The 26,426-nt window shown below is 48.2% G+C and overlaps 1 protein-coding gene across 1 annotated transcript in view; it reads left to right on the forward strand.

The window, feature by feature from the left end:
* TDRD9 (tudor domain containing 9) overlaps positions 1-26,426 on the forward strand; it is a 2,559,831-nt gene that overhangs the window by 729,979 nt on the left and 1,803,426 nt on the right. The window contains exon 8 of the mRNA XM_069638191.1: positions 21,930-22,033. Coding sequence (XP_069494292.1) covers positions 21,930-22,033 — 104 coding nt within the window. The remainder of the gene's footprint in view (positions 1-21,929; positions 22,034-26,426) is intronic.

Genomic DNA, 26,426 nt, shown 5'->3' on the forward strand with positions numbered 1-26,426 from the left:
ACTGGCTCCCCTGCTGGACTTCCTACCGGACGACAAGAGGGCGGATGCCCTGGAGATCCTACAGGAAGGTGAGGTGGCGTCGGACCACGCCATCACTATTGCGACGGACATCGCCGACACTGGGTTTCGCCAGTTGGGCAACGGCGTGTGCCTTAGGCGGCGTGGATGGCTCAAGGCTACGGACTTCCGTCAAGACGTACAGACCAGAGTCCTGGACATGCCGTTCGATGGGAACAACCTGTTTGGGAAAACAGTGGACGATTCCCTTCAGGCCATTAAAGCGGACACTGAGACGGCCCGGGCCCTTGGGTTTCTGCAGCAACGACGGACGCCCTTTCGGAGCAGCGGAGGCAAGGGCGCCTCCAAAGGTTCCGGCGGCGGTTTCTCCACCTACCGTCAAGCGGCCCGCTCGTCTCAGGAGGCCTACAGAGGACGAGGCAAGTCTGGCGGACCCTGCCGTCGTCGCCAAGGAGGTCAAGGAGGCAAAGCCTCGTTGAAACAGGATTGAACCGGCCGTGGGGTCGGGCCCCCACCGAAGCACCCCGGTGGGAGGCCGGCTGGCGAGCTTCGTCAGCGTGTGGGAGTCCATCTCCACCAACCGTTGGGTGCTGGACGCCTTAGCCCGGGGCCACGCGCTCGGGTTTCAAAGAAGCTGCCCGCGCGTCCCCCCCCCGTGGCCAGGAAAGAGCTTCACGTCCCTCAGCTTCTCCTGGAGGTAAAGGTGATGCTCAGGAAGGGCGCCATCGAACTCGTCCCAAAGAGGCTTCGGGGCTCCAGAGTTTACTCGAGATACTTCCTCGTGAAGAAGAAGACGGGAGGATGGCGCCCCATCCTAGACCTGCGACGTCTGAACAAGTTCATCAAGGCGCAGAAGTTCCGGATGGTCACCCTCCAGCACGTCCTGGGTCAGCTGGAGGAAGGAGACTTCCTGTCGTCGTTGGATTTGGAGGATGCCTACTTCCATATTCCCATCCTAAAGGGGCACCGAAAATTCCTCAGGTTTGTGGTCCAAGGGCGTCACTACCAGTTCAAAGCCCTCCCCTTCGGACTACGGTCGGCACCCAGGGTATTCACCAAGTGCCTTGCACCCGTGGCGGCGCAGCTGCGCCGCGAGGGGATCCACGTCTACCCCTACCTGGACGACTGGCTCATCCGAGCCAAGACGAAGGAGCTCGCCGTGGAGCACACGGCAAGGACCGTCCAACTTCTCACGGACCTGGGATTCTCCGTGAACTACGCCAAGTCCCACCTGGTACCCGCGCAAAACGCACTGTTTCTGGCAGCGAAGCTCGACACAGTGTCCCTTCTGGCCTCCCCGTCGGAGGAAAGGACCAGGTCCATCCTGGGCAAGGTACAGCGGATGTTGGTTTCCGACGCGGCCAAGGTGAGGTCCATCAAGTCCCTCCTCGGAATGATGTCTTCCTGCATCTACCTCATTCCCATGTGCAGGCTCCGGATGCGCCCGTTGCAGGAGTTCCTGGACGCGCGCTGGATCCAAACGACGGGCAGCTTCGAGGAGAGGATCACACTCGACGAGAGTTTCCGCCGAGCGGTCCGGTGGTGGGGCAACCGCGCGCATCTGACGGCGGGCATGGACTTCCAGACCCCAGACCACCAGGAGACAGTGACCACGGATGCCTCCCTGGAAGGGTGGGGAGCGCACACCGAAAATCTGCACGCGAGAGGCCTTTGGCTCCCGACGGAGAAGTCCCTCCATATCAACGTCCTGGAGCTCCGTGCAGTGTTCTGGGCCCTCAGGTCCTTCCTTCCGTCCCTCAAGGGCAAGGTGGTGAGGATCTTCACCGACAACACCACCACCATGTTTTACATCAGGAAACAGGGCGGAACCAGGTCCCCAGCGCTGTCCAAGGAGGCGCAGGACCTGTGGCATTGGGGCGTCGCCCAAAGGATGTTTCTGGTGCCGTTTCATCTGGCAGGGATAAAAAACACCATCGCCGACTCACTCAGCAGGGAGCTGCGCTCGTGCCACGAGTGGGAACTATGGCAGGATCTAGTGGATCGCCTCTTCCGACGGTGGGGCACACCCCAGATCGACCTGTTCGCGACGGCGACGAACTCCTAGTGCCGGAGGTTCGCCAGCAGGTTTCCCCAGGCGAGGAGCATGGGCGATGCTTTCTCGTTCCCCTGGGAGGGCCTGTTCCTCTACGCATTCCCTCCTTTGCCACTGCTAATCCGGCTCGTCAACCAGCTCAAGAGGTCACGGTGCAGGATGATCCTCGTCGCACCTGCGTGGCCGAGGCAGATATGGTTCCCGGACCTTCTGGACTTGTCAGCGTCCCCGCCAATCAAGCTGCCGGTGGACGCGGATCTACTCTCCAGGGAAGGAGGCGCCATCCTCCACCACGACCCGAAATCGCTGAACTTGCAGGCCTGGCTCCTGCAGCGCTAGAGTTTGGAGGATACGACATACCGGCCGACTGCAGAGAGGTTCTTGCAAAGGCCAGGGCGTCCTCGACTCTTAAATGCTACGGACACAAATGGAAGAGGTTCTCTGTCTGGTGCCACGCACAGAAGATTAACCCTCTACGGATTACGGCTCCCCAGGTACTGCCGTACCTGCTGACGCTGGCCAAAGCTGGACTGGCACACGCGTCCATCAAGATTCATCTTGCTGCGATCTCCCGATACACCAGAACCACGGGCCGGACGTCCTTGTGGTCTCATCGTCTGGTGAAAGAGTTCATGAAGGGACTGTTCAGATCGTTCCCGCCGGTGAAGGCTCCGGCCCCGGCGTGGGAGCTCAACGTGGTGCTGACCAAGCTCATGGGACCTCCGTTCGAGCCTCTGCACTCGGCCCCGTTGAAGTTTCTGTCGTGGAAAACAGCGTTTCTTGTGGCCATCACCTCCGCACGATGGGTGGGAGAGATCCAGGCCCTTTCATGCAAGGCCCCGTACTTGACTTTTCACGACACGAGGGTAGTGCTCAGGACGCACCCCTCCTTCATGCCCAAGGTACCGTCGGACTTCCATCTCAACGAACCCTTGGTGTTGCCTGTGTTCTTCCCGTCGCCTTCGTCGCCGGCTGAGAGGACTTTGCACTCGCTGGATGTGGCTAGAGCGCTGAAGTTCTACGTGGACCGCACGAAGTGTTTTCGGAAGACGTCACAACTCTTTGTGAACTTTGGACCTGTCAATCAGGGGAAGGCTCTCTCGAAGGCTTCCATTTCCAGATGGCTCTCCGGCTGTATCATGTACTGTCATCGGTTGGCAAACCGACCGCTGCCTGGCCGTCCGAGAGCCCATTCCACCAGAGCGATCGCAGCTACCACGGCGTTCCTTTCTGGTGTGCCCCTGCTGGACATATGCAGGGCTGCTACGTGGAGGTCGACGCACACCTTCACGAAATTCTACTGCGTCGATCGGGATTCCAGGGTCGGCCAAGCAGTGCTGCGCAACCTGTTCGCCTGAGGTGAGCCTGGTGAGGAGGTAAGATGCTTAATGTTGAGTTTGATGTACTGCTTAATGTTGAGCCTTTGCCACCTCCCGTGGTTGTGCATGTGTGTACTGCTATGTATTCTTTCATGAGCATGTGAATCCATGCCAGACCCCATGCTGGAGAAAGAACAAGTTACTTACCTGTAACTGTTGTTCTCCAGCATGGGTCTGGCATGGATTCACATGCGAACCCTCCCGCCTACCCCTCTGCGGCTCTTCACTTGGTCATACTGCCACTTCACGTGCTTCCAAATCTGAAGATGGCTGCCAGAGGCGGTGCTTAGGTAGAGGGCAGTCATTGGCTGTGGTCAGTATGACGCAGAGACCAGTGATTGGTTATTACTACGAAAGACAGATCAGAAACAAAACTGATACTGGTTTTTTCTTTACCGAGGATTCCCAGCCTGAGGACGGGGAATATTCATGAGCATGTGAATCCATGCCAGACCCATGCTGGAGAACAACAGTTACAGGTAAGTAACTTGTTCCTTCCGATCATGCCTCTCCTCCGCTCCTGGGCTAGCCTTCAATACTGGTTGACAGCGCTTTGCAAAAAGTGAGGAATTGTAGCAGTAAAACGACCACTGTGATATTTGCATAATCACAATACTTTGCAAGCAACACATTTAAAGCCTCCCTATGATAGTATGTGCAGTTTAACAAAATGTTACAATTCTGCATGTACAAAATTATTTTGCAGTGCATGCAAGATTGTTTACAACATCCCCTGCCCTAATATTGTTCTGTAGGATTATACAAGTGCTCAGTGAAACCGTTTTTTTTATAGCAGCGAGTTACCATATCATTTGTCAGGGTCTTTGCTCAATGCAAGTCTGAAAACGTGGAAAGGAGGCAGATTGTGTGAATCATTCTGGCTGCCTGACTATCCATTGTTCTAATACTATGAACTAGTAATGCCGGGCATAGTCCATACTCCTTATCCCTTGCTGGCCTTATCCCTTGTTCGGCAGAGTTCAGTCTGCAGGAGACCCTTGACAAGTGAGAAGCTGCAGCGACGGACTTTCCTACTGGCGTTCTTTTTTCCTGTCGATCCTGGCGTTGGTGTGGCTTTAAGGAAAAAAAGCCCAACCAACCATAAAAACTACGGGAACGCGCGGAGCGCGCGCGGAGTTCGGCAGAGTTCAGTCTGCAGGAGAGGAGAGGAGAGGTGAGTTGGATCATGCAAGATGTCGGCCCACAAACGCGCCTAAAAGCGAAAAACAACAGGGGTAAAACCCAGGAATTAGCTCCCCCTACCATGATATTGGAGCTTTCCAACTCCAGTGTAAACTATACCGACCCGTATGAGCTGCCCACAATCATGCAAATACCTAGCTCACCTGCCTTAACAAACAGAAACCCCTACGGTAACCCTCCAGTTTCGCCCACTCCAGACTCATATACAACATGTACTCCTATGCAAGCTCTTAGTCAGATGCTAAATGACAATTCGATGTCTTTTGATAGAGTACAATCAAACGAGACACTTGGAGAGAAAGAAGCAAAAGAGGGGAGGGGTGAACCAAACACTGAGAAGATACAGAGACTCTCGACATTAGTGATTGCGAGTTTGAACACCTGGACCGTTGATAAGCTATCAAGTAAATCCACTGGTCCTAAACAGTCAAATGACCGAACTCCTTCCAACCCTGCGAGAATCACAGACCAACCTGTAAAAGACAATTGCTCGAGCGCACTACAAGCGTCTCGAGTAGAAACGCAATTAGACATGGACCAATCTCAAGAAACAAACAATGACATGAGGTGCGTTGACCTGGCAACATCCAATGAAAAAATTCACCTAGATAAAACTGTCTCACCACGACCCTCTAGGTTGGATAAATCAGACAGAGAATTGCTGGAAGTCTCAATTGCCCTGTCTCCGCTGACACGACCAAATGGAAGCACCCAGGAGGTGCGAAAATCAGCAAACAGCGCTGAATCAGACAATGAAAATTCTCAGGGACGAGATTGCCTTGATAAAAATAAAGACAACATGAAAAATGGTGAGTTCTCAAACCCAGCAAATAGAGACCCCATTATAGCAAGAATTACGTCATCCATCTCGAAAATATTACCGACAAACTTAAGTACGATTGAACGCCTAGCCAAGATGACAGCGGCAAAATCCAAATGGAAATTGGATTATGAAAGAGACATCGCCTCTCCAGTAAACAAAACACAGAATGCAGTCAGTGATGAAAGGATCTACAATGATAGTCTGTTGCTAGAACCCACAGAACATGTCGCAAATATTCTGCGACACATGCAAGCGGAGGACATGGGTACATCCCCACAAAAAATAGATCCGCCCACTACAACTGTATGTGTTCATAAATTAACTCACGAAGAAGCTGCAAGGGAATCAAAGTTAATGAAGAAAATGAAAGAAGACTTCGAACAAATGAAGCAAAAACTAACAGAAACCCATTTGAAATTGAAAAAAAAGGACAGACGCACCAGTAGTAATGACTGGGACCCACACAACTCTAACACTCTGGAGAATAGCAGCTCCACACATCCAGCTCGTCAATGGACACAAGCATCCTCTTCACAAATAAAGGACGAGCTAGTGTATGTAACAAATACAATGCCAAAAACAAACTTAAACATAAGCATGGCGGAAAAGACTCTTGATACAACTGCAAGCAAAAATCATAACGACTCAAATGGCTCAGTCAATAACGAAGAAAAAACAAAGGCCACCGCTAAACCAAACATATCAACGGCCGCTGCTATTCAAATACACAATAATGTGCTAGCGGCCACCTCCTTGGCTCTCATTCCTTTTACCAAACTATATGAATCGCTTGGTGACGGGATTACGACACAGGGCTCCATGCTAGCCAACATAAACGAAAAACTAAATAAAATGGAAATTCAACATGGTGAGCTACTAACACGCTTGGAAAAGGAAATAGAACAAACAGCGGCTTGGCACTCAAGGCTAACCGATCTAGCAATGCGCGATAATCATGAGAAGGAAATCCTGATGAAAGCTGTGCTAGAATGTATGTCATGGCTGCGGCACAGAGAAGATAATAAGGAAAAAAATGAAACTCATGGTACCAAAGAAGCAAAGACAGCGGTCGTCAGGACCAACGATACGACTGGGCCCGCAGTTGTAGCCCCCCACAATAAATGTGCTGCATCAGTAAGCACACAAACGTCCATAGAACCCAGGCAGCCATTACAGTTGGAACAAAAAGCGGCAGGAACCAACGACAAACTAGCAACACGAGTCGTAGTAGTGGAAAGTGACCACGACCCCCAACAAGTGCAAGAACCAAACTTCCCACCTCAAGCAAGTCAGCTCCTGTCGACTTCGCTCCATCAAAATCCAGTAAAAACTGCCCCACTTGCCTCACAAACAGATGTGCATGACCAGACTGGGAAAAAAAACACACCCTTGACGTTCGATATGTTTAAAGGTCCAGCGAAGTCGACTTTATTCATTCTAAGCAAAGAAACTAAAGAAAAGGTCGCAAAGACAGGGAAAAAGTGCACAAACACTAAAAAGGCAGGAGCAAAGAACCAAACAACTAGTTCCAGAAAATTTTTGAGAAATCTGACCACTCCTACCAGGCCTGGTTTGTTTGACCGTGAAGTCTCAAAACCGACAGCCCCTGCAAAGAAAAAGCAAAAAGTTGCGAAAGATACCAATGAGCAAACGATACTCGATAAAGGAAATTCGAAAAAACGAGCTCGTCACGAGTCGGAAAGTAGTGAACTTCACTCCACACCTTCATCAATCGATCTTGCAGACTTATCCACCTACTCAGTAAGCTCGGAGGACGAAGCTAGTCAAATGACGTCATCGAGTCCTGATAAAAACAGAAGTCAACACTTGGCAATTATGGCTGAGCAGACAAACCAATAAAAAAGACTAAACCGGAAAAGGAAACAAGACGAAAATTCAGATATAATCCTGGGCTCTACCACAAAAGTGGTAGACAAACAGGCCCACAACAATCCGGCAAAGTCTCCAAGACTCAGCTGCAATGATGGCTCTCAGCAGGGAAAAACCCACAAGCAAACCGCTGCTGGGACGACATCAAAAGAACACTCCAACTTAAACCCAAATCCCAAATTTACAGCAGCTCAACGATCCAAAATAAACAGAAGTGTGCACATCGATACAAAAAAGGAGACAAATGAATCCGTGAGTAAACTGAGACTCGAGAATGTACTGGCAGACAATGATTCAATGAATCTAAATCGCCGGAATGTCCTAAACTTACTGCAAAGTGTTCCTGCTCTACGGACCATAACTACAGATGATATCAAAATTGTAGAATATGTGTCCGAATGCAGCACCGACATAGTACTGCTGCATATAAAATCTCACGCAGTGCGCCAAGCAATTCTGGCTGCTTCGGAGGAACTGTTGTTTTTTGGATTTGAAATAAAACAAGAAGTGGCCTCTCCAAAAAATTCTACAAGAGACAAACTAAGATCCTCTCCAAACGAAAAAGCGAAGGACCTGCTAAGAGCGAAGCTCAGGGAAACGATGAAACTCTCTACAAACTCCTCTAAATTCAGAAATAATGGAGACATGAAAAGAAATAGATACACCCCTGACACAAGACCGGAAAGAAATCCAGTTTAGCAATGAATGGACGTAAAGAGAGATTACTCAACACTTGTATCCTGGAACACAAGAGGTTTTGACCATCTTTTCAATGAGTTCTTATTAGACCTAGAACTGAATCTGATCATATGTTTGCAAGAAACTTGGTTACGTGAGACACCCACGAGAGATGGCTACCTAGTTCTCGCAAACCCTGCAATTAAAAACAGGCTGGGGTGCCCATTTTCTGGACTGATAACGATGGTCAAACAAGGAAAAGGGTGGGAAGTGATTGAATCAAACAATCCGAACCCATTTGTACAAAGCACACTGCTACAATTAAAATGCCACGCAGCTGAAGCAAGGAAATACATGTTAGTAGTTAATGTATACTGGAACCCAGTTAAGATCTCAACTAAACATTTCATTAATTCAATAACAGCTATAATAGATCAAGGACAGCTTAAATATAATGACTTGAAGATTCTAATATGCGGCGATTTAAATCTTGCTGATCTAATTGACATACAACTTCAATCAAATGCAAGTTCCTCTACAGGAGAAATGGGTTCAAACAGATGTAAAAAATGGACTCAGGCCATGCAAATGAGGAATTGCATGATGACAAATGGAAACCTAACAGGTGACTTCCCGCCTCATCACACGTGGCACAACATGGGCCTACACAAAACCTTGGACTACATCTGGGTCTCTGCAAATCTCTGGGACCAAGTTCTTGATCTCTCCATGCACATAACGACAAGAAGTGATCACGACGCGTTAGTGCTGCTTTGGCAAACAGACCAGTACATCGCTGACAGGATACATACTGGTGCCCTTGAAACAAATCAAGCTGGCAATCGCTTGAGATTAAATAGAAAACAAATCTCAACTATGACTGCGAAACTTCAATCGGAGAATGACGAGGCAGTACCTCTGATAAACTATATGCCTCTGCTGATGCAATTTCATTTACCCAAAGGAAGGAAAACAGGTAACAACGTACAACACAAACATAAGTGGAGTACACTGACCAACGATAAAAAAAAAGAGGTACGGAAAGACATAAGAAAACTAAAGAAAAACTTCGGCCCACAAACTTTACTGCTGATTAAAAAAAGGAAACAACAATATCATAATTGGAAAAAATCCTTTGCTTCAATGAGAGATCAGGAAAGAGGAGCTCTGATGTTAAAACTAATAGTAACAAAAAATGCAAGTGAAACCTGGGCGATTTTGAATAACGAAGCCCCGTTTCAGAACTTAAAGCTGGCTAATGGGGTAGCCGAGGCGACTTGGGTAGATCACTTCTCAAAACTATTCTTCACCAACAGTGAATGCACGAACAGTGACAATTATATCACTCAAGTAAAGTGGGATACGTCTGAGCAACTTGAAGACATAAACATGAAAATCTCAAAACTCAAAAACTCTAGAGCGGCTGGACCAGATGGAATTAGTAACATAATGCTAAAAAAGAATAAAACAGAATGGTCCCGCTTCATTGAGATTGTACTTAATCACATCACAACGGCAAAAAAAGTCCCTCAGTCTTGGACCACGGCAATAATAGTGCCAATCTATAAAAAAGGCTTACGCGAAGACCCCTCCAACTACCGACCAATAGCGCTGCTAGACACGATTGGTAAAATAATGGCATCCTTTCTGCAGCAGAAGTTAGCAAATTGGGCCTCGAAATCGAGCCGCTTGGACCTTCGGCAAACTGGGTTCACCAAAGGAGTGGGGACTGAAGTGAACCTAGTAATATTGAATTTACTAAAACTAGAAGCGCTAAAACAAAAAAGAAACATACACCTAGCTTTTGTCGATATGCGTCAAGCGTTCGACTTGATAAATCGTGAGTTACTGTGGAAGAAATTGAGGAGCTGGGGCTGCCCCGAAGAGATCTTACAGCCTATAATTGCCCTGCACACAAACACCTCAATCAGGGTACGACTGAACCAACAAGGAGACCTGACATCCCCCATTATGACAAACACGGGTGCCCCCTAGCAGCGCTGCTCTTCAAGCTCTTTATCGCTGATATTCCAACTGCTTTAAACCAAGTAAATTGCTTTCCTCCGAAAATAAATGGCCATCAAATAAGAGGTGTCACATACGCTGACGATATAGTCTTAGCCGACCAAACGGAGATTGGCCTGCAAAGGCTGCTAACAGCGCTTGACAATTACATGCGCAAAAATAAACTGCAAATCAATACAGCAAAGACCAAGATTATGTCAATTGGTTCGACGGCAGGAAAAAGGAATAACAAGTTCAAATGGTCAATTGCAGCGGAAAATATAGAAAAAACAAAAGATACGATATCTGGGCATCTTATTTAACACATCAATAAGAGAATGGGCATGGTCAAAAGATCTAATACAGGGGACCCTGACATTTGCACAACAAGCCACAAAATTGCATAGACTATACGGGAAATTTACGATGCTACCCGTACAGGAATTCTACCAACTAAAGGTAACACCGGCACTAACGTATGGCGCAGAATCCGCTTGGAATCTACATCACAGAATATGGCCGTACCTATAAGGCAAATTTTGGAGAAAGGTCTTGAGGCTACCAACTTACATCTCGGTAATCAAAATTCGAAACGAGCTAGCACTAGACTCCCTGCAAGGAGCAGTCCTATGGAAATCAATTTCACTCCTAAGGAAAATGAATCTAAACCCTCCAGAACCAGCGTACGAAATCTTTAAAAACTGCCATAGTGAGCACACGCGTTCTCTGATAAATGATTGGAAAGAAAGCGTCAAAAAAATACTAGTTAGTGCAGATATCACCCTAGACCTGTTGATAAATCGCCCTGAAACTGCAAAAAAAAAATAAAACGATGGCAATGGATTTTAAATACAGAACGATACAATAACTTAACATCTGCATTATACCTAGGTCCAGCTGCAAATGGGCTAGACTTAATACCGGCGTACATAAAACAATTCCCATCAAGATACCATCGCGACAGCTTTATGAAATTGCGTCTAAACGCCTGCAGAACAAAAGATCAATTATTCAGAATACACGCCAAGGATATAGGTGACAACCTATGTAGAGTATGTAAAGACGAAGTTGAAACTACCAAACATTTAGTAATCGAATGTGCAGACCTTAAAAGCCAACGAACAGTACACCTAGGGAAATACGCCCCGAAGAACTCAAACATGGAAGATTGGTGGTTTTATATCCTTAGTGGGAAAAATGTACCGCTGACATGTCGAATAATTGACTATTTGGATGAAATCTTGAAAGATGATGTCGAAGGAGATGTTGGAAACAAAAGACAATGATAGAGTCTGTGACAAGTGATTGCGCTTTGTATCCTGTGGTAAAATCTGTGAGAAGAGTGTTTTTCTTTTGTTTTAAAAAGTTTGTAAATCAAACTATAAAATTACAAAATAAATAAAAAAAAAAAAAAAAGTAAATGATATTGCAATCTTGCTCTCCACCTATAGAGTAATGTTAGCAGTGCAAAGTAGGAGGCACTGAGCATTACATTTTCCTACTCAAAATCCTTAAAAGGCAAATTAGTATTTGAGTTTTATATTGCGTTGCAAAGGTACTGCTTCAAAGCCTGTGTGTGACATATGTACAAAAGCATAGGAAGCATGGGATGAGGTTACACATCCAAGTAGCCTTCTTACTTGGCCTGTATCCCATATTTGCGCTGACAGTACGGTCATAGTGTGGATGATAATTTTGTTAAGGATCATGAGTAATAGAAATTCTGGTGCTTGATTGTTCATATTACAACAAACAAAAGACAGGTGGATATAGGTACAAGTCTGGTACCTTTCGCAGAACCTTTCGTAGAATTTGCAGATTTAAGGTTGTCCGGTAATATCTAAATCTGGACATGGGCGAACGTTGGAGTCATAATGTACTAGTGTGGTTGTCAATTATAGGAATCATGGGTGGGACGGAGGGAAGTTTCTTTGATTATATGTCCAGGCATATCCTAGTAAGATCTCATGTTCAAAGAGCTATTTTTTCATGCTCTTTTTTTTTTTTTTTTTTTTAAAAAGAAAAAACTGTTTTTATTAAACAGGTTTAAACATAACAGCAAATCCAGGAAACCCTGGCCATTACTTGCCAATACAACTTCAAGAAAAACATGTCAGAGTAAACACCCTCCCTCCCGCACATAAGCTTACCAGGCCCCATCGTACGGCGGACATACGGAGCAACAGGAAAAAGATTAAAATCAAAATACTAAACAAAACAGATCTCAGTGGCTGATATCATGGGGTACAGACCACTATCCATAGTGCGGGGCAACGGGTCCAAATCAGGTGAATAGTCATGCAAGAAAAAACAAACTCCCTCCGCTCCTCAAGACTTTATTCTCATAGCTTCACATTGTTCATTTAGAAGAACCCCCCATCCAGTCCTGCACAAAGGACGACATAGCATTGTTGGTAATTGCAGTACGTTTTTCATACGTAAAGATTGCCCACAACTTGCTGAGCCATTCTGCTTTGGAGGGAGCAGATGCGCTCTTCCATTTTTGGGTAAGGGCAAGCCTCCCAGTCCTCAACATAGCCACCACAACTTTAGGGAAAGACGACTGATCAGAATCGGGCATAGGCGTATCCAGGAGGACATCTAGGGCGTTCAGGGACGGGCCAGTACCCACAATGTCCTTGATATAGCTGAGCAGTTCAGACCAGAACACACTGATGACTGGGCAGTCACACCACATGTGATCCCAGGTGCCCCGCTGCGAACACAATCTGGGGCAAGTCGGGGGGGGGGAGGGGGAGGGACTCCTACAAACATTCTAGACAAGACAACAGGGGGGCGATGCCAGGAATGAAGCATTTTAAAACTGTTCCATAGCAGAGGTGTACAAAGACCCTGAAAAGATGGACTTAAAGACCTCCCTCCATGTTGGCTCCTCCAGGGGAATTCCCAACCTTTCCTCCCATATTCTTTTGAATGGCTGGATGCCCTCTAGGTTTGCTGTATTAAGAGCGTTAAATATTTTGGAGAGGGAGCCCTTCCTGGAACTGGATTCCACCAAAACGCACTCGAAAGGGGTAAGGGGACGAATCAGTTCAGCAAGACACTTGGGGGTTGGTAAGTAGCCCCTTCAGGCGAAGATATTCAGAAACTGGGGGGGGCTTATCCCCCATTGCCTCAGTAAATTGGTCATATTCAATAAAAGCACCCTCGCGGAAGAGTTGCCCTGCCCTCTCCAACCCTTCATCCAACCACACTTGAGAATCTCAGGAACCTCTGTATCTGAGGTCAAAGTGGGGACCCCATAAAGACGATAAGGGGGATGGCCAGGAAGAGAGTCATTTGTTTTCCTTATTTGGCCTCCAGGACTCCCACAAGACTGGCATGGTCGGGTGGTGCTTAAGACGCACTGGGAGGAGTTAGGGAGGGGCCCATAAGAGATCTCTGATTATATTTTTTTGGATGGGAGTGGCTGTCTTCTATGAAGGTCCAATAGGTTCCTAATTGATCCCTCATGTGTTCCAGCATCACACACAACTCTGTGGCCTTATAATATAAACTGAATTCGGGGAGCCCGAAACCTCCCTGGGTTGTAGGAAGGGTCAAAGTGGAAAATATAATTCTCGCCCTTTTGCCATTCCAGATAAAGTGCGGTAGCCGGGATTGTAGCACCTCAAAGGAGGACTATGGGACGAGGGTGGGAAGGGTCATGAAAAGATAGAGGAGCCGAGGCAGGACATTCATTTTGACTGTGGTCATGCGCCCAAACCATGAAAGGGGGAGGCGGGCCCAGCGTATAAGGTAATTACTAATTTTTGCCAAGAGCGGAGGGAAGTTAAGTTCAAATACACGGCCCAGGTCCCTTGGAATGAAAGTACCTAAGTAGGGAAGGGCTTCCCGTTTAACTCTAATTTCCTGCACCTAATTTTGCAATCGCCGACACCCATCAGCATTATACAAGACTTGGTCACATTCATTTTAAGCGCCAAAAATGTGCCAACGAAGCCAATGAGGTCTAGCAACCGGGGAAGCCATTCCGGGAGATCAGCCAGGTAAGCTAGTATGTCGTCCGCGAACAATGACAGTTTATTTTTGCATTCCCCACACTGCACTCCCACTGTCTGCACGGATCGCGATAGCGAGAGGCTCTATCGCCAGCACATATAAAAGTGGGGGGGGTGAGGGGACACCCCTGGCGGGTACCTCTAGAAAGATGAAAGGTTTTCGATATGCAACCGTTAACCAGCACCCTAGCCATGGGACTGTTATATAAAGATGAGACAGAACCACAGAACCTCTCGTCCAAGCCCATTTTTTTGGAGCACCTTCCCCTTGTAAAACCATTCGACACGGTCGAAGGCCTTTTGATTCCAGCGAAAGGAGATATCCTTGTAGGTGCTGCCTCCTGGCTTCATGCATAAGGTGCAGCGTTTTCCCCACGTTGTCTGAGCCCTGCCGACTGGGAATGAAGCCAACTTGGCCACTGTGGACCAGGGACGGAAGATGCATTGCCAGCCTATTGGCCAGGAGTTTGGCCAGGATTTCAATGTCTGTATTGAGGAGGGAAATGAGGTGGTATGACTGACATTGGGATGGGTCTTTTCCCTCTTTAGGAAGAACCACAATAAGGGTGGACATCGGGGACCGCGGGAGGCCCCCTATGTCCAGGGCAGCGTTGAACATTTTGGCCATAAACGGGGCCAGTGTGGAGTGGAAAGTATTATAGAACCGCACCATGAAACCATCGTCTCCTGGGGCTGTACTCCTCTTTAAAGAGAAGATTGTCTCCACTACTTCCTGCGGGGTGATGGGGAGCTCCAGGGGGCCTGCCTTGTCAGGGGGGAAGACTGGGAACCGGCAGGGAATCTAAGAACTGGTCAACTATTGAACTGTCCCCAGAACATTACGAGGAGTATAACCCTTCATAAAACAGCCTGAATTGGTCTGCAATAGTCATCCCTGAGAATAATCTCCCCTCCCGATGAGCGAAGCGACTTCACTCTTCTGCTGATTCAGTGTTCCCCAAGCTACCAGGCTAGTAAACTGTCTGCTTTTTCTCCTTTCTCCATATAATTCTGCTTTAAGGAGGTTAACTACCTTTCCGTCTAGCCCACAAGGAGGGTAGGGAGCTTCGATTTGAGCTGTTGCAGTTCCTCCCACTTACCTGGGAACATTTGTGACCTCAGTTTCCCCCAGGTTGAATAGCAGCTATCTTCTCCCTCAATTTCTTTTCCTCGTGGCCCCTTTCCCTCTTTCTCCTCGAGCCCATCTCCATGACAGTGCCACGAAACCACTTCCACTCCAGAGTCAAGGACCTGCTCCCGTAGAGAAGAGTCTAGCAATATGTAGTAAATTCTGGAGACTGTGACTTTGAAAAACAAGCGAAGCATGGATCACAGCCTAGTCTTGGAATATGCGAATCCAGTAAGCCCAGTTCCCCATTAACCCTATGGAATGTCGCGGCCAGCTTTCTCTGAAGGGGTGAGTCTGAAGTCGGTTTGATAGATTTCCTATCCTTCTCGGGACATAGGACCATGTTAAAATCTCCTCCCACCAATGGGTTCTCTTCTGCAAACGCTATGACCTTCTCCATCTCCTCCCAGAAGAGCCTTTGTGCCTTGTTTGGGGCATATACACTCACTAGGAGAAAAATTCCCTTGCCATCAGAGGCCTTTAGTAGGGCTGTTGAGGCCCTGCACGTTCAGCTACCCCACTATCAGCAAAAAAAATGTATCAACCATTGAAAAGGGGCAAGCAGCCCACGGCCCCACATAAGGAGCACGTTGTAACCTTTCCCCCATTTTGCATCCGTGCACAACACTCGTTCCAGCCAGAACCTGTAAAGCCCCTGCCTCCTGTGAGGCCTGATGAGCAGAGAAAAATGACCCCAAAACATGACTCAAGCGGTCTTAGCCGCCCCCCCACCCCCTTCTCCCCTGAAACGCCTGGAAACTATGCGACACCGACTCGCCGCTGAGCCAGGCCACCAGTGCCCCCCTCCTCCGAGCCCGCTAGCACAACTGTTATAACAACCAGAGCACCCCCCCCTTCCTCCCAGGAACAATTAGTTAACATTGAGCAAACCCAACTACAGTGCATCGAAAACAGGTATAAACAGTGCCCATCACACAAGGCACTCCAGTGTCCTTTAGGCAAAAACAAATGGATCAGGCCACTCTGACTCCCAGGCACCAACCGAATGCCCCCTTGATTGCCTCAGGAGTTGGGAGATTTCGGCGATGCTGGGGCGATCCTCCTAAATTTCGTGTCCTCGGACCTTGTCTTTCATTTGCTGACTAGGCGTTCTGGGGGCCAGACGGGTCACGCTCTCGTCCCTCCTCGGCGGAATGCTTGCTTCTCTCACCCAGGAGTTCCTGAGAAACCCTTCGGATATCATCCCCCGTAAGCAAAGCATATTTGAAGCCCTCAAGTTCAAAAGACCAGGAAAAGGGGTACCACCACCTATAGCGAACTCATTTAGCTTGAAGCATTTTTGTCTGGAGGGAGCAAAGCCGCCGTCTGGCCATTGTAAACGCCGAACGATCCTGGTAGATCAAGATTTGCGCACCTTCCCACTCGACTGGGCAACTCCTACGCGTCCGCTCCATTTTATTCTCCGAGAAATACTGGAAGCGAACCAGGACTGATGTGGGACCACTTTTGGAAGCGCCTGCTCTATGTGCCCGGTCAATGGTAGGTTTGTTGGTGTTGGCCTCCTCGAAGAGAGCTGTCCACAGCATTGACAGCCTTAACAATGTCCATTTGCGTTTCGCCCTCTCGCTCCGGGAAGCCTAGGAAGGGCAGATTGCATCGGCGCTCCCTATTTTCCAAGTCATCTATTTTCAAAGAACATTTTTCATCCCTCCTTTGCATTTCTGCCAGGCGCATGTCAAACTGCGTTTCTAGAACATCCACTCAGGCGCAGTTGGCTTTCAGGGCCTGAACCAGGTCATCGATGGTATCGACTTTATCTAGCGTGTCAAGGCACACTGCTTTGTCTGCCTTAAAGACCCTAATTTCCTCCAATAGGGCAGCCATACCCTTAGTGACGGAGTTTGCCTACACAGAGACCAGATGCAAGGGCGCCGTCATGGTGAGACGAGGGGGAGAACAAGGAGATGCCCAGCGAAATTTCTGAAGGGACTCTGCTCATGGGGGCTTCCGGCTCCCCTCTGCCCAGGCCAGGCCCCTTTAATGGAGGGCAAGAGGGGTAAAGGGCAGCCCACCCGAATGGACCCCTGAGGGGTCTAGCTGCCGCTTTGAATCACTGGGGGCTATCTCGTGCTGGTGCACTGTGAGGAGGGTGGTCGCCCGCCTGGGGGACCCCAGGTGACTATCCGAATAGGGAGCAAGGTGAGGGAGGTGGGCCTACCGTCGCAACAGGTATACCGGGTCCCCTTCTCTGGTACTCTGGTCGCGCAGCCCCTCCTTCACGCTCAGTGGATGTACTGCGGTGCTGGAGATTGATGAAACGGCTCATGGGCTCTGTCCGAGCGACCAAAGCCCTCTCCCCGTCTATACCCCGGGAGCGAATTGGCGGGCGGGGGGGGAGCCCAGCAGTGCCTTAACGCTGTATGAAAGAATGCCCCCAAAACCTCCTTAATGGCCCGGCCAGGCCCACCGACACCGGACCAGTTGCTGCTGGGTAATGCCGCGGTAGTTCCTCCACCTTGCCGCGCTGGCGATCCGCCTTCTGGAATGTAGTTTGACCCCCTGGTCATAGACAGACGTGCGGGACTAACGTTGGACCCCCAGGCCGTGTAGCTGTGACCCATGCCAGGGCCCCCCACGCCAGAGGTCCAAATAAGCACCAGAGGCTGCGCCGCAGCTGGGGAGCCACCAACTCAGATACACGAATCTGGGTGGGGGAAGGCCCCCACCTGCCTGCAGGCCGTTGCGGTGCGGGGCCCTTGTTCCTTCTGGGAGGTGCGGGAGGAACAGCTGACTGACGCGGGCCCCTCCCACCCCTGGCTCTGACTCCTCTGTTACAGTACAGAGGGGGGTGGGGGCACTCCTGTGCCGGCCGCACTGTGTATCCATGTGGTGGCTTACCTGTTCAATACGAGCACCGCTGCTCTGACCTGCACGCTTTGAGTGCCCTGCCCGCTCTCCAACCGGGCTGCTCCGTCTTCTCTCCAGCCGGTCCCTTGAAGCTTGCTGGGGCGCTCCCCGGGAGGTCAGGGAGTGGGGTGCGGGGGGAAGGCCTGCCTCCAACTCCGTGTGCGGCTTGCAGGCTGCACACTGCCCGCGCTGATAGTGTCTACAGGCTGGGATGGCAACCCCCGTCGGTCGGCACTGGTGCTCCGCCTCCCACTTCGCTGGGCCGTATCTCTGGCTAATGCAGTGCTGGTCGTCCCTGTGGAGGTCCTGCACTTGCGCCTGGGGGGGGGCTCAGATCCTCATTACCCGACTCAGAGGAGGAGCACGACGGACGCGTCAATCCATCTCAGCGCCCCCTGGTGGTTCCCCTTTCGTGCTCCTTTTATGGTGTATTCTCCATTTCAGGTTTTTAAGGCAACGCTTGCGTAGTAGGGTAATGTAAATAGTCTGGACCAGAATATCAAGACTAGTTAGTACAATTTAGCTTTATTTTGAGAGAAAGCAAATGCCAGGTAACTGCTGTAGCTTGTACCATATTAATTCTTGAGAAGGGTGGAAATTATCTGTCTGCGCTGCTAAAATTCTTCTGAGCGGCAACCAGAAGGAAGCTGGGCAAGCACACATGCGCGCAGTTTAGAGGGAACACTGGCCAAGACTCCAGCTGTGAGACCTGTGAAGAAACTGGAGACCCGTCTGAAGGAGGCCTGGCAACCAACTTCTGCTGGTGTCCTGGAGGAGGCCTGTCTTGCTATTGATCTTCAGTGGTCCTGAGAGGGTGCTGCAACTCGTGGAGGGAACATTAATTCCTGACGTTTGCTCGGTACCCTGTGAAGAAGTGCCCCGGGACTGTCTGGTTACTGAACAGCTGAGTTTGGGCTACTTTGCTGTCAACGTCACTGTCCTGCGTTGAGGCCTGGAACTTGGGTGAGCCTAAGATTGTCCTGCAAGACTTACCTCAGCAACAACTGAGTCCTGTCGTCAATGGGACCCGTATAGAAGGGGAAATTCTGACCACAAGTAGTCACTTTGCATCGCCGTGGCACGGTAACCACCGTTCCGAAACAGCTTACCTGAGTCGAGTCCAGTCCTGAGAGGGGCCCTGCATAGTGTTATTCTGAATTCTTCATCCGAGAGTCCTTGCTCCAGCTAAAGACAATGACTGGGGAGCTGCTCGAACCTACAAATCAAGGACTGAGGCTGGCAGCGGGAAAAGCGACATTGGAACTTCTTACATTGACCTGCCAAGTCCTGTGAAGAATTGGTGTATGGGGGTGAGTTACAGTGGTTCTTACCTGCCCCTAAACTCCCTTTAAAGGTTTGGCTAACTTTTCTAAAACGTTTTATAATTCTTTGGCTTTCCCATTGCTTGCTCGCACAAGCCTTATGAAATTTGGGGACCCTTTTGTTAGAATAAACTGTCCTCTAACCCCTTTAACCATTCACTGGACTCCAGCGACTCTACCTTCATTTTTCTTGCAGCATCACAAGCTGTCAGAACCTTTCCTGAACATTTGGATATAATGCCCCAGACAACTTGGGGAAGTACTTTTAAAGTTGGGGTTAATTCTCTGTGGACCTGAGGTGCATAAACTAATATGTACTTTCTTTTACAGGAGTTTGATTTGTATTTTGCATTACTCTAGTGACCGTATATATGTAATCTATTAGTGTTGTGTGATCCTTCTGCCTAATAGTAGTCATTTTTCATAGTGTTTGGCCATAAATAACTGTCATTGTATGCATACTGTCTAAGTGTAACTTGTGATTCCCATTGTGTGTACTCAAATTGGGCCCTTTAAAAGCTCACCACCTCTTGAGACTTAGCCTAGACTTCTAGTCACTGCTACCTTGAACTGGTTTGGCTAACGCTCCCAGAGTTGTCACTGTCACAATATAGAATGGCCTTCTATACACATGTCCCCCAGGGCAGAGTATAGAAAATCAATCCTAACATATGGAATCGGATATGGAGGCATGTATGTGTTGAACCTACACCCTCCTTGACCATCCATCTCCATGCGGTAGCCTCCTCGTTTGGAGGGGGGCCTAGACGTAGACTTTTTGGCCAAAAGGTGTGAGGGGGTAGGGGGACGGGCCCAGGATTAAGAAGTTTGAAGACTACTGGTATCGGCGTAGAGTACACATTTTACAGGGGTTCCCATCCTGTCCCGGGAGTCCTCATCCCCAAAGGGAGTCACTTCCAGGGAGGTCCCGTTTCCCAAACCCCTAGGGGAGGGTCTTGCGGAGAGGGCTCACCTCGCTAGCCTCAATTGGGGTGGCTCCCCCTTGGGTAGAAGGGATGGATATCCTGGATTCTTCACAGCAGGGGACAGTCCGAGGTAGGAGAAAGCTTATACATCCCCTTCAAGGGCATTGGCAAAGGACCCAAAAATATTTATAAACTATATACCCTATATTGAGTCAATTGAAATAAAAATACAATAAAACACAGCGTGCTCCATTCATTGTGTCCTACCTTATTCATATTGAAAAACTATATACAAATCAGCAACTTAAGACCCAGTTGTTATCAGGGGTTATCTTAAAATAGACTTCATGAAATACTGCAGCCAGAAAGAAATGTGCTGCAACCAGCATCCACACCTCGGCCACCAACTGACCTGGAAACCAAATGCATACATTATTGGCGCTGTGATGCTATTCCATACTAGTGACGGGGCCGACACTTGTAAAAGCAAAAATAGTCCATTGAATATAACTGTTTTGTGGACTAAAATAGTCTCTCAAGTAGGGACTAGAGGCTTCTTATTCTCCGTAACTTTTTCAGGCTCTCACTCGGTTATTTGAGGGTTTATATGTTAGTCATTCTTCGAATGTAAGCCTCTTTGTCTTGGAACAGGTGTATGTTTTATAACCGTGTCCCTTGGCCAAATACACTTTATAGTCAAAGAAAATGTGCCTTGGGGTAACACAACCTCTCCCAAGCTTGGATCAGTTCAGATTGTCTCACTTTGTTCCTGGTAACTCTTGGCTCTAAAGGATGTTGGTCTCTTGTTCTTGAACAGACGTCTCTTGCCTACTTGCTTCAAGCAGCTTCTGAATGTATTTCGTTGCTTCATGGACAATATCATATGGATTGATAAGACTGATTCTCAATACGCCTCAGTTTTAATTTGAACATTGGTTTTTGCTGTATCTTGGAAAGTACTTTTAGGTCAGTGGCACTGTCTCTTGCTATGAATAATTCTTCACCTGCAGCATGATGAATGATCACACTTTGCTCTTGTCATAGTGTACTTTGCTCATTGAGCTCCTACCCCTCTGCTACCGTGGAGTTTTTCATTTTTAATTCTCCCTTCCTGTTTTCGATGGGGTAACACATCTGCATTTTTCAATTTAAAATGGATCTTTCTTTTTCATTTTTGTTAATCATTTTGACATTGGCAGGATCTGTCGGGTTATTTCATGGTATGCCATTTTTATTTGGGTCATGGTGTTTTGTACAAGCCAGTTGAGTGCTGTGAAGCCGCCGGAAGGTGACTAGTAGCACCCCACAAAACACACACAAGGTACAAATGGTTCTTAAAGTGCCATAATGCCTCAACACTGTCTCCTTTGACACCGGTGCATTCTGTTGACTGATTGCTGGTTCCTGGGGTGTTTTGCACAGTAATTGTGAAGTTTGCTATTTGTCTTATTCCAGTAACTGCTACTTTATAGGGTGAAGTAATGTATTGATTGAGGAGCAGTGTAGCTAGATTATTTTTTTTAGCGTATAAGATGTGCTTTTTTCTTTTTTTTTTCATTTAACATAGTGCAAAAGAAATGGACTAAACAATGTGTGCACTTTTATGTTTCTCAGGTTCCAGAGCAGCACATTGATGAGCCCGCGATAAGCAGAGAGTTGTACGAAGTGGCAGCCTCCTTGATTCAGTTATTCGATAACATGGAAATGAAGGAAATGGGGTAAGGAAGTTGATGGCTCGAACCTCTTACTCGGGTGTTCAAAGCTGAATTTTCATTTAAGTGCTGGTGAAAAAAAGATGGTGCTGCATGACCTAATGTAAGTGACGTTAAATGCAGGAGCAGTCATTTGAAAGAAATATTAGCATTAAGTGGCTTTGAAAATTTGTAGGCATGTTAAGTTAATTCTACCCGCCGGAATGCTACCGCAGAGGGGCAGGCCACTGCAGAGGTAGTCAATGATTCGCTATGCTCGGACATGATGGAATTATGCTTTCCACTTGTGCATAAGGAGTTGGCTGGCGTCCAATTTATGAAAATTTTGAACATATGCAAAACATTTATTTTTTGGGGTAAAGCATTTTGGGAATATTATAAATACACTATGCTTCTTTTCAAAACACCCCTTATGAATATAAATGTGTTTCTTTAGTGACATAACATCTATTATATATGAGTTGGTATTGTCGGGATCTTCCATTCGGGTGGCCAGGGAAGGGCTATTGCTTTTGGATCCCGAGGGTGGACAAGCGAGGAAGGATCACCAGAGTTGGAGGGTAACGAGCGATTTGGAGGATACCCAAGGGTGAGACATGGTATTCTCCCAGTGCCAGTAATGCCCCAACCCACTCTCCCTCAAGCCTTGATGGGGCGAGATTGAAGATACCCCATCTCCCCTCCCTATTTCCAACAGATACTGAGACGAGGAGGAGGCAACTAAGAGCAGTAAAGATTGCCCATAGAAACAGGGAGGGGGTGAAGTAAGCCTACTGTAGAAAGAACTCAAGTTGTCCCACTAATAGTCAGGCAGGGTCAGGCAATAATCCCTCACACCTGACTCCACTTGACTGTTCAACTATAAAACTTTTTGTAAGGTAATGAGCGAGCTGGGGATGCTTTCAGGACCCGAGAAGCCAAGGAGCAGAGAGCAGCAGCAGTAAAAGCCTGGAGGAGAACAGCGTACCGAGACGCTGGCCCAGTGTTTGTGAGGGATTGCAGCGTGGCTAGGGAGCCGTGCCTTGAAGGAGCAGAGTTATGCAGCCTATATTCTGCTGGTGGCATTTGGGGAAAATGCTTGTTCCCTTGAGACGTGTGCTGTTCCCAAGGATGTCCGAGGGGCAGGTGGTGAGACCCTGACCTCAACCCTGTGCATCCAGAGGAACCGCTTGTTACTGTGACGCTACCCGGTAAGAGAGAGACATGAGTGTGCATTTGACTGCAGCGCTGCGGGAGCAAAACCTGTGCTGGAGCAAGACAGTTTTAAAGCGGAGTGGAAAGGTTTGAGAGTGTGCGAAGGACAGAAAGCATAAGAAATAAACAGATGAAGAGAAATAGAAGGAAGAAAAGGGACGCTAGCGGCACAGAAGAAACAAAGCGACAAAAGGTATGTAAAGAGTTTAGAGTGGCAAAGCGTGCACTGTAAATAGGACCGTGTGTTAAGCATGCAGGAAGCACGAGAAAGAAATGGGTAAGGGCAAGAGTGCACAGTGAAACAAAAGGATATGAGGTGTGCAAGAGGCACGATACGATAAAGTAATGTGCAAGAATACACTGTGGAACAAAAGGAACAGCAAAAGGAAGGTACACTAGCAGAAGCCAAGGGAAACAAGAAGGGGTGCAGGAAGTGCCTGAAGGTGAAAAGCATAAGAAGGAAGAGCAAGGTATAAAGAGAGGGGTTACAGAGGAGGAGCCAAGAACCAGTCTCTGATTGTGCCCCACAAGTGAAGTGTGTATTAAAGAACTGTTTAAAAGGAAAGGTACATCCTGACAAGTTGAACTTGTATTTGAAACCCAACAGGGGACTAAGCTTGGGAAAGGGAACCCTGAGAGGCCTAACAAGGAAAGCAAAGTACATTGTGACAAAACTGAATTTGTGTTGGAAACTGAAAGAGGCTTAGGGAAGGGAACCCTGAGCGGCCTAACCAAGTCGGAGACTTATTGTTTTGTAGTGTTCAAAGGATTTAAGCTTGGGAGAAGGGCACCCTGAAGAGCTTCAAAGGCAACTGTTCTATTTCTTTTGAGGTGTTTGGAACTTGAACAAGTTGATGCTTGGGGAAGGGAACCTCAGGGAATCCAAAGAGACAAGACAAAGTATTTGAGAATATGCAAAGGGCTCTGTGGAGAAGGCCTTACGAACAGCCCTTTTTGATTGAATTTTGTAACATTGACTAAGCTACACCTGGTGAGAAGACACCTAAAAATCAACCCTGGTTTCCTGTTTTTGGTTGAATCACTATTTTCTTTTTTTACAGACTTTTTTTTTTTAAATAAAGAGTGAGGGCAAGCATAGGTTTAGACACACACTTTTTTATTTTGGTCAAAATGGGAAACAAACGCCGGAAGACCCTTGTTTCCAGGAAGCAAGAAGTGGAGCTTAACACGGAACAGTGGCATGACAGCGCGTATGGTGTGTTGGGCAGGCTGCCCGTCGAACAACGCTGACACTGTACTGATCGGAACTGGAAAACGCTCCTATCTCCTGTAGGGATACCGAGACGCCAAGAGCGTGAGAATCGCAAGGAGAAGATGCTGGTAAAATAGAGCCGACGGAGAAAATGAGCGAAGAAAGTTGCATGCTTATAGAGGCTGCAGTGACGTTTCCCCAACAGACTAAAGTAAACTGGGAGAACCGGCAGGTCAACCGGAGCTCATTATGCAAGCATAGAGACTCGTCTCAGTGGGCCTCATTACGACCCTGGCGGAAATCGAAAAACGATGGCGGAAATGCAATACCGCCATCGAATAGCGCTCGGTGCGATCATGACCCGTCACCGCAAAGTACGATGCCATTAGCGACACCGTAGTGAACGCCAACGCTAACTGCACCAAGTACGCGCGCGCCATGCCAAACCGTAATTACCACCATGGCGCAACGGTACGCGAATTCTGACCCTAGCGGACATGCACCTACCGCCATCAAGCACAGCGGAAAGTACCATTCCGCCATGGTGAGAAGTACGGCATCGCGAACCAACCGTAAACGGCCCTACTGAGTGCCTGTACACCGCTCCCTGGCCACATTGTACAACTCCCCGTAGGTGCAATGAAGTCACACAATGCAACCAGTGAAATGTACTAGTCATCCATGCCTGCCAACGAACAAATGAATCTCAAGAGGGGCCAATGGGAGCTGCAGGGCACAGATGGCACGAATACAGAAGCTATACAAATGGACATGACCTCAGTCTCCCACCAAGAAACGCACGCAAACACAGGCACCTGTGACCAGCCATATTCCGATAATCACATCATTCCACCAATCCAACTGGCTGACCGGCATCTGTTACACAAAAGCTAATCCCCCGCCCCTGAGCATGACATCATCAAAACAGTCATATTGGCAGCCCTTATCCCTGACCTCACTGGGCTTCGTAGGCAAACGCGCCCAGCACAGTACCACGCAACTATACTCCGAAGCTGGAACCCAATGCAGATCTCCTCACAATACATCGCTCCCCAAATAGGAATATGCCACATAACTTGCAAAGAAGAACGCTACACGGTTCATATCAGAATAGAAATTTAATGCACAACAAATTCACCAAGCCCATACAGCCATTAGGCCATGAACTCCAAAATACATTTCACCATTGTGGGCTGCATCCGCAATAAATGACCAGCTTCTTCTTGTGTGACGCCCTGTTCCTTCATGGTACACATGGGCTACATTCTCGTACGAAAAGGCAACATGGAAGCGCCTAGAACCGCAGGGCCGTCCCAATAGGGAGGCACTAGTCCAGCTGAAAGGCCGAAATGTTGCTCCTAGCCACTAGTACTGCGTAAGGGCATGTGGCCCATTGGCGATCGTCCCATAAGATCGTAATGCTGCTCCACTGATTAACACGAAGCAGCAGGTGTCGGGAGTAAAATCCATCTGCAGGAGTGGCATACAGATGGCAGTGGCAAAAGGGGAGGAGATACCTGTCACCCAAATGAAATGAAAAAGAATAGTATGGCCATCAGAACTACATTTGAATTACTCACTTCAATGATCACACCAAATCCACAGCCATATGCATGCTAGCCCACTCCAAAGGATCATCACCACCCAAAAACCACTTGCGAATCATAACTATCTATATCGAGGTGAAAACACTATCACAAACGAGTGTACCTGTGCATGCGTCTGTTAAAACAGAATCCATCAGATGGGATTGGTAACGTGCATAGACACAAGTGTCTGAAGGCGCGCCGAGACAGGGAGGGCTCAACAAGGCCAGATAGACGATGGTCCCACTATGGCAGCCCTGCATCACATAGCGCAGGGGAGGCGGATAGATTCCAAGAAGCCCTGTACATGGCAAACTCTGTATCAAATCATCTGTCCATGCATCCATACATCATTCCCTCATCCCGTAATGAAAACGCCTGTTTCCATACTCACATAACATGTGAA

Source organism: Ambystoma mexicanum, chromosome 14, assembly GCF_040938575.1.
Source record: "Ambystoma mexicanum isolate Mex_15411 chromosome 14, UKY_AmexF1_1, whole genome shotgun sequence".
NCBI lineage: Eukaryota > Metazoa > Chordata > Amphibia > Caudata > Ambystomatidae > Ambystoma > Ambystoma mexicanum.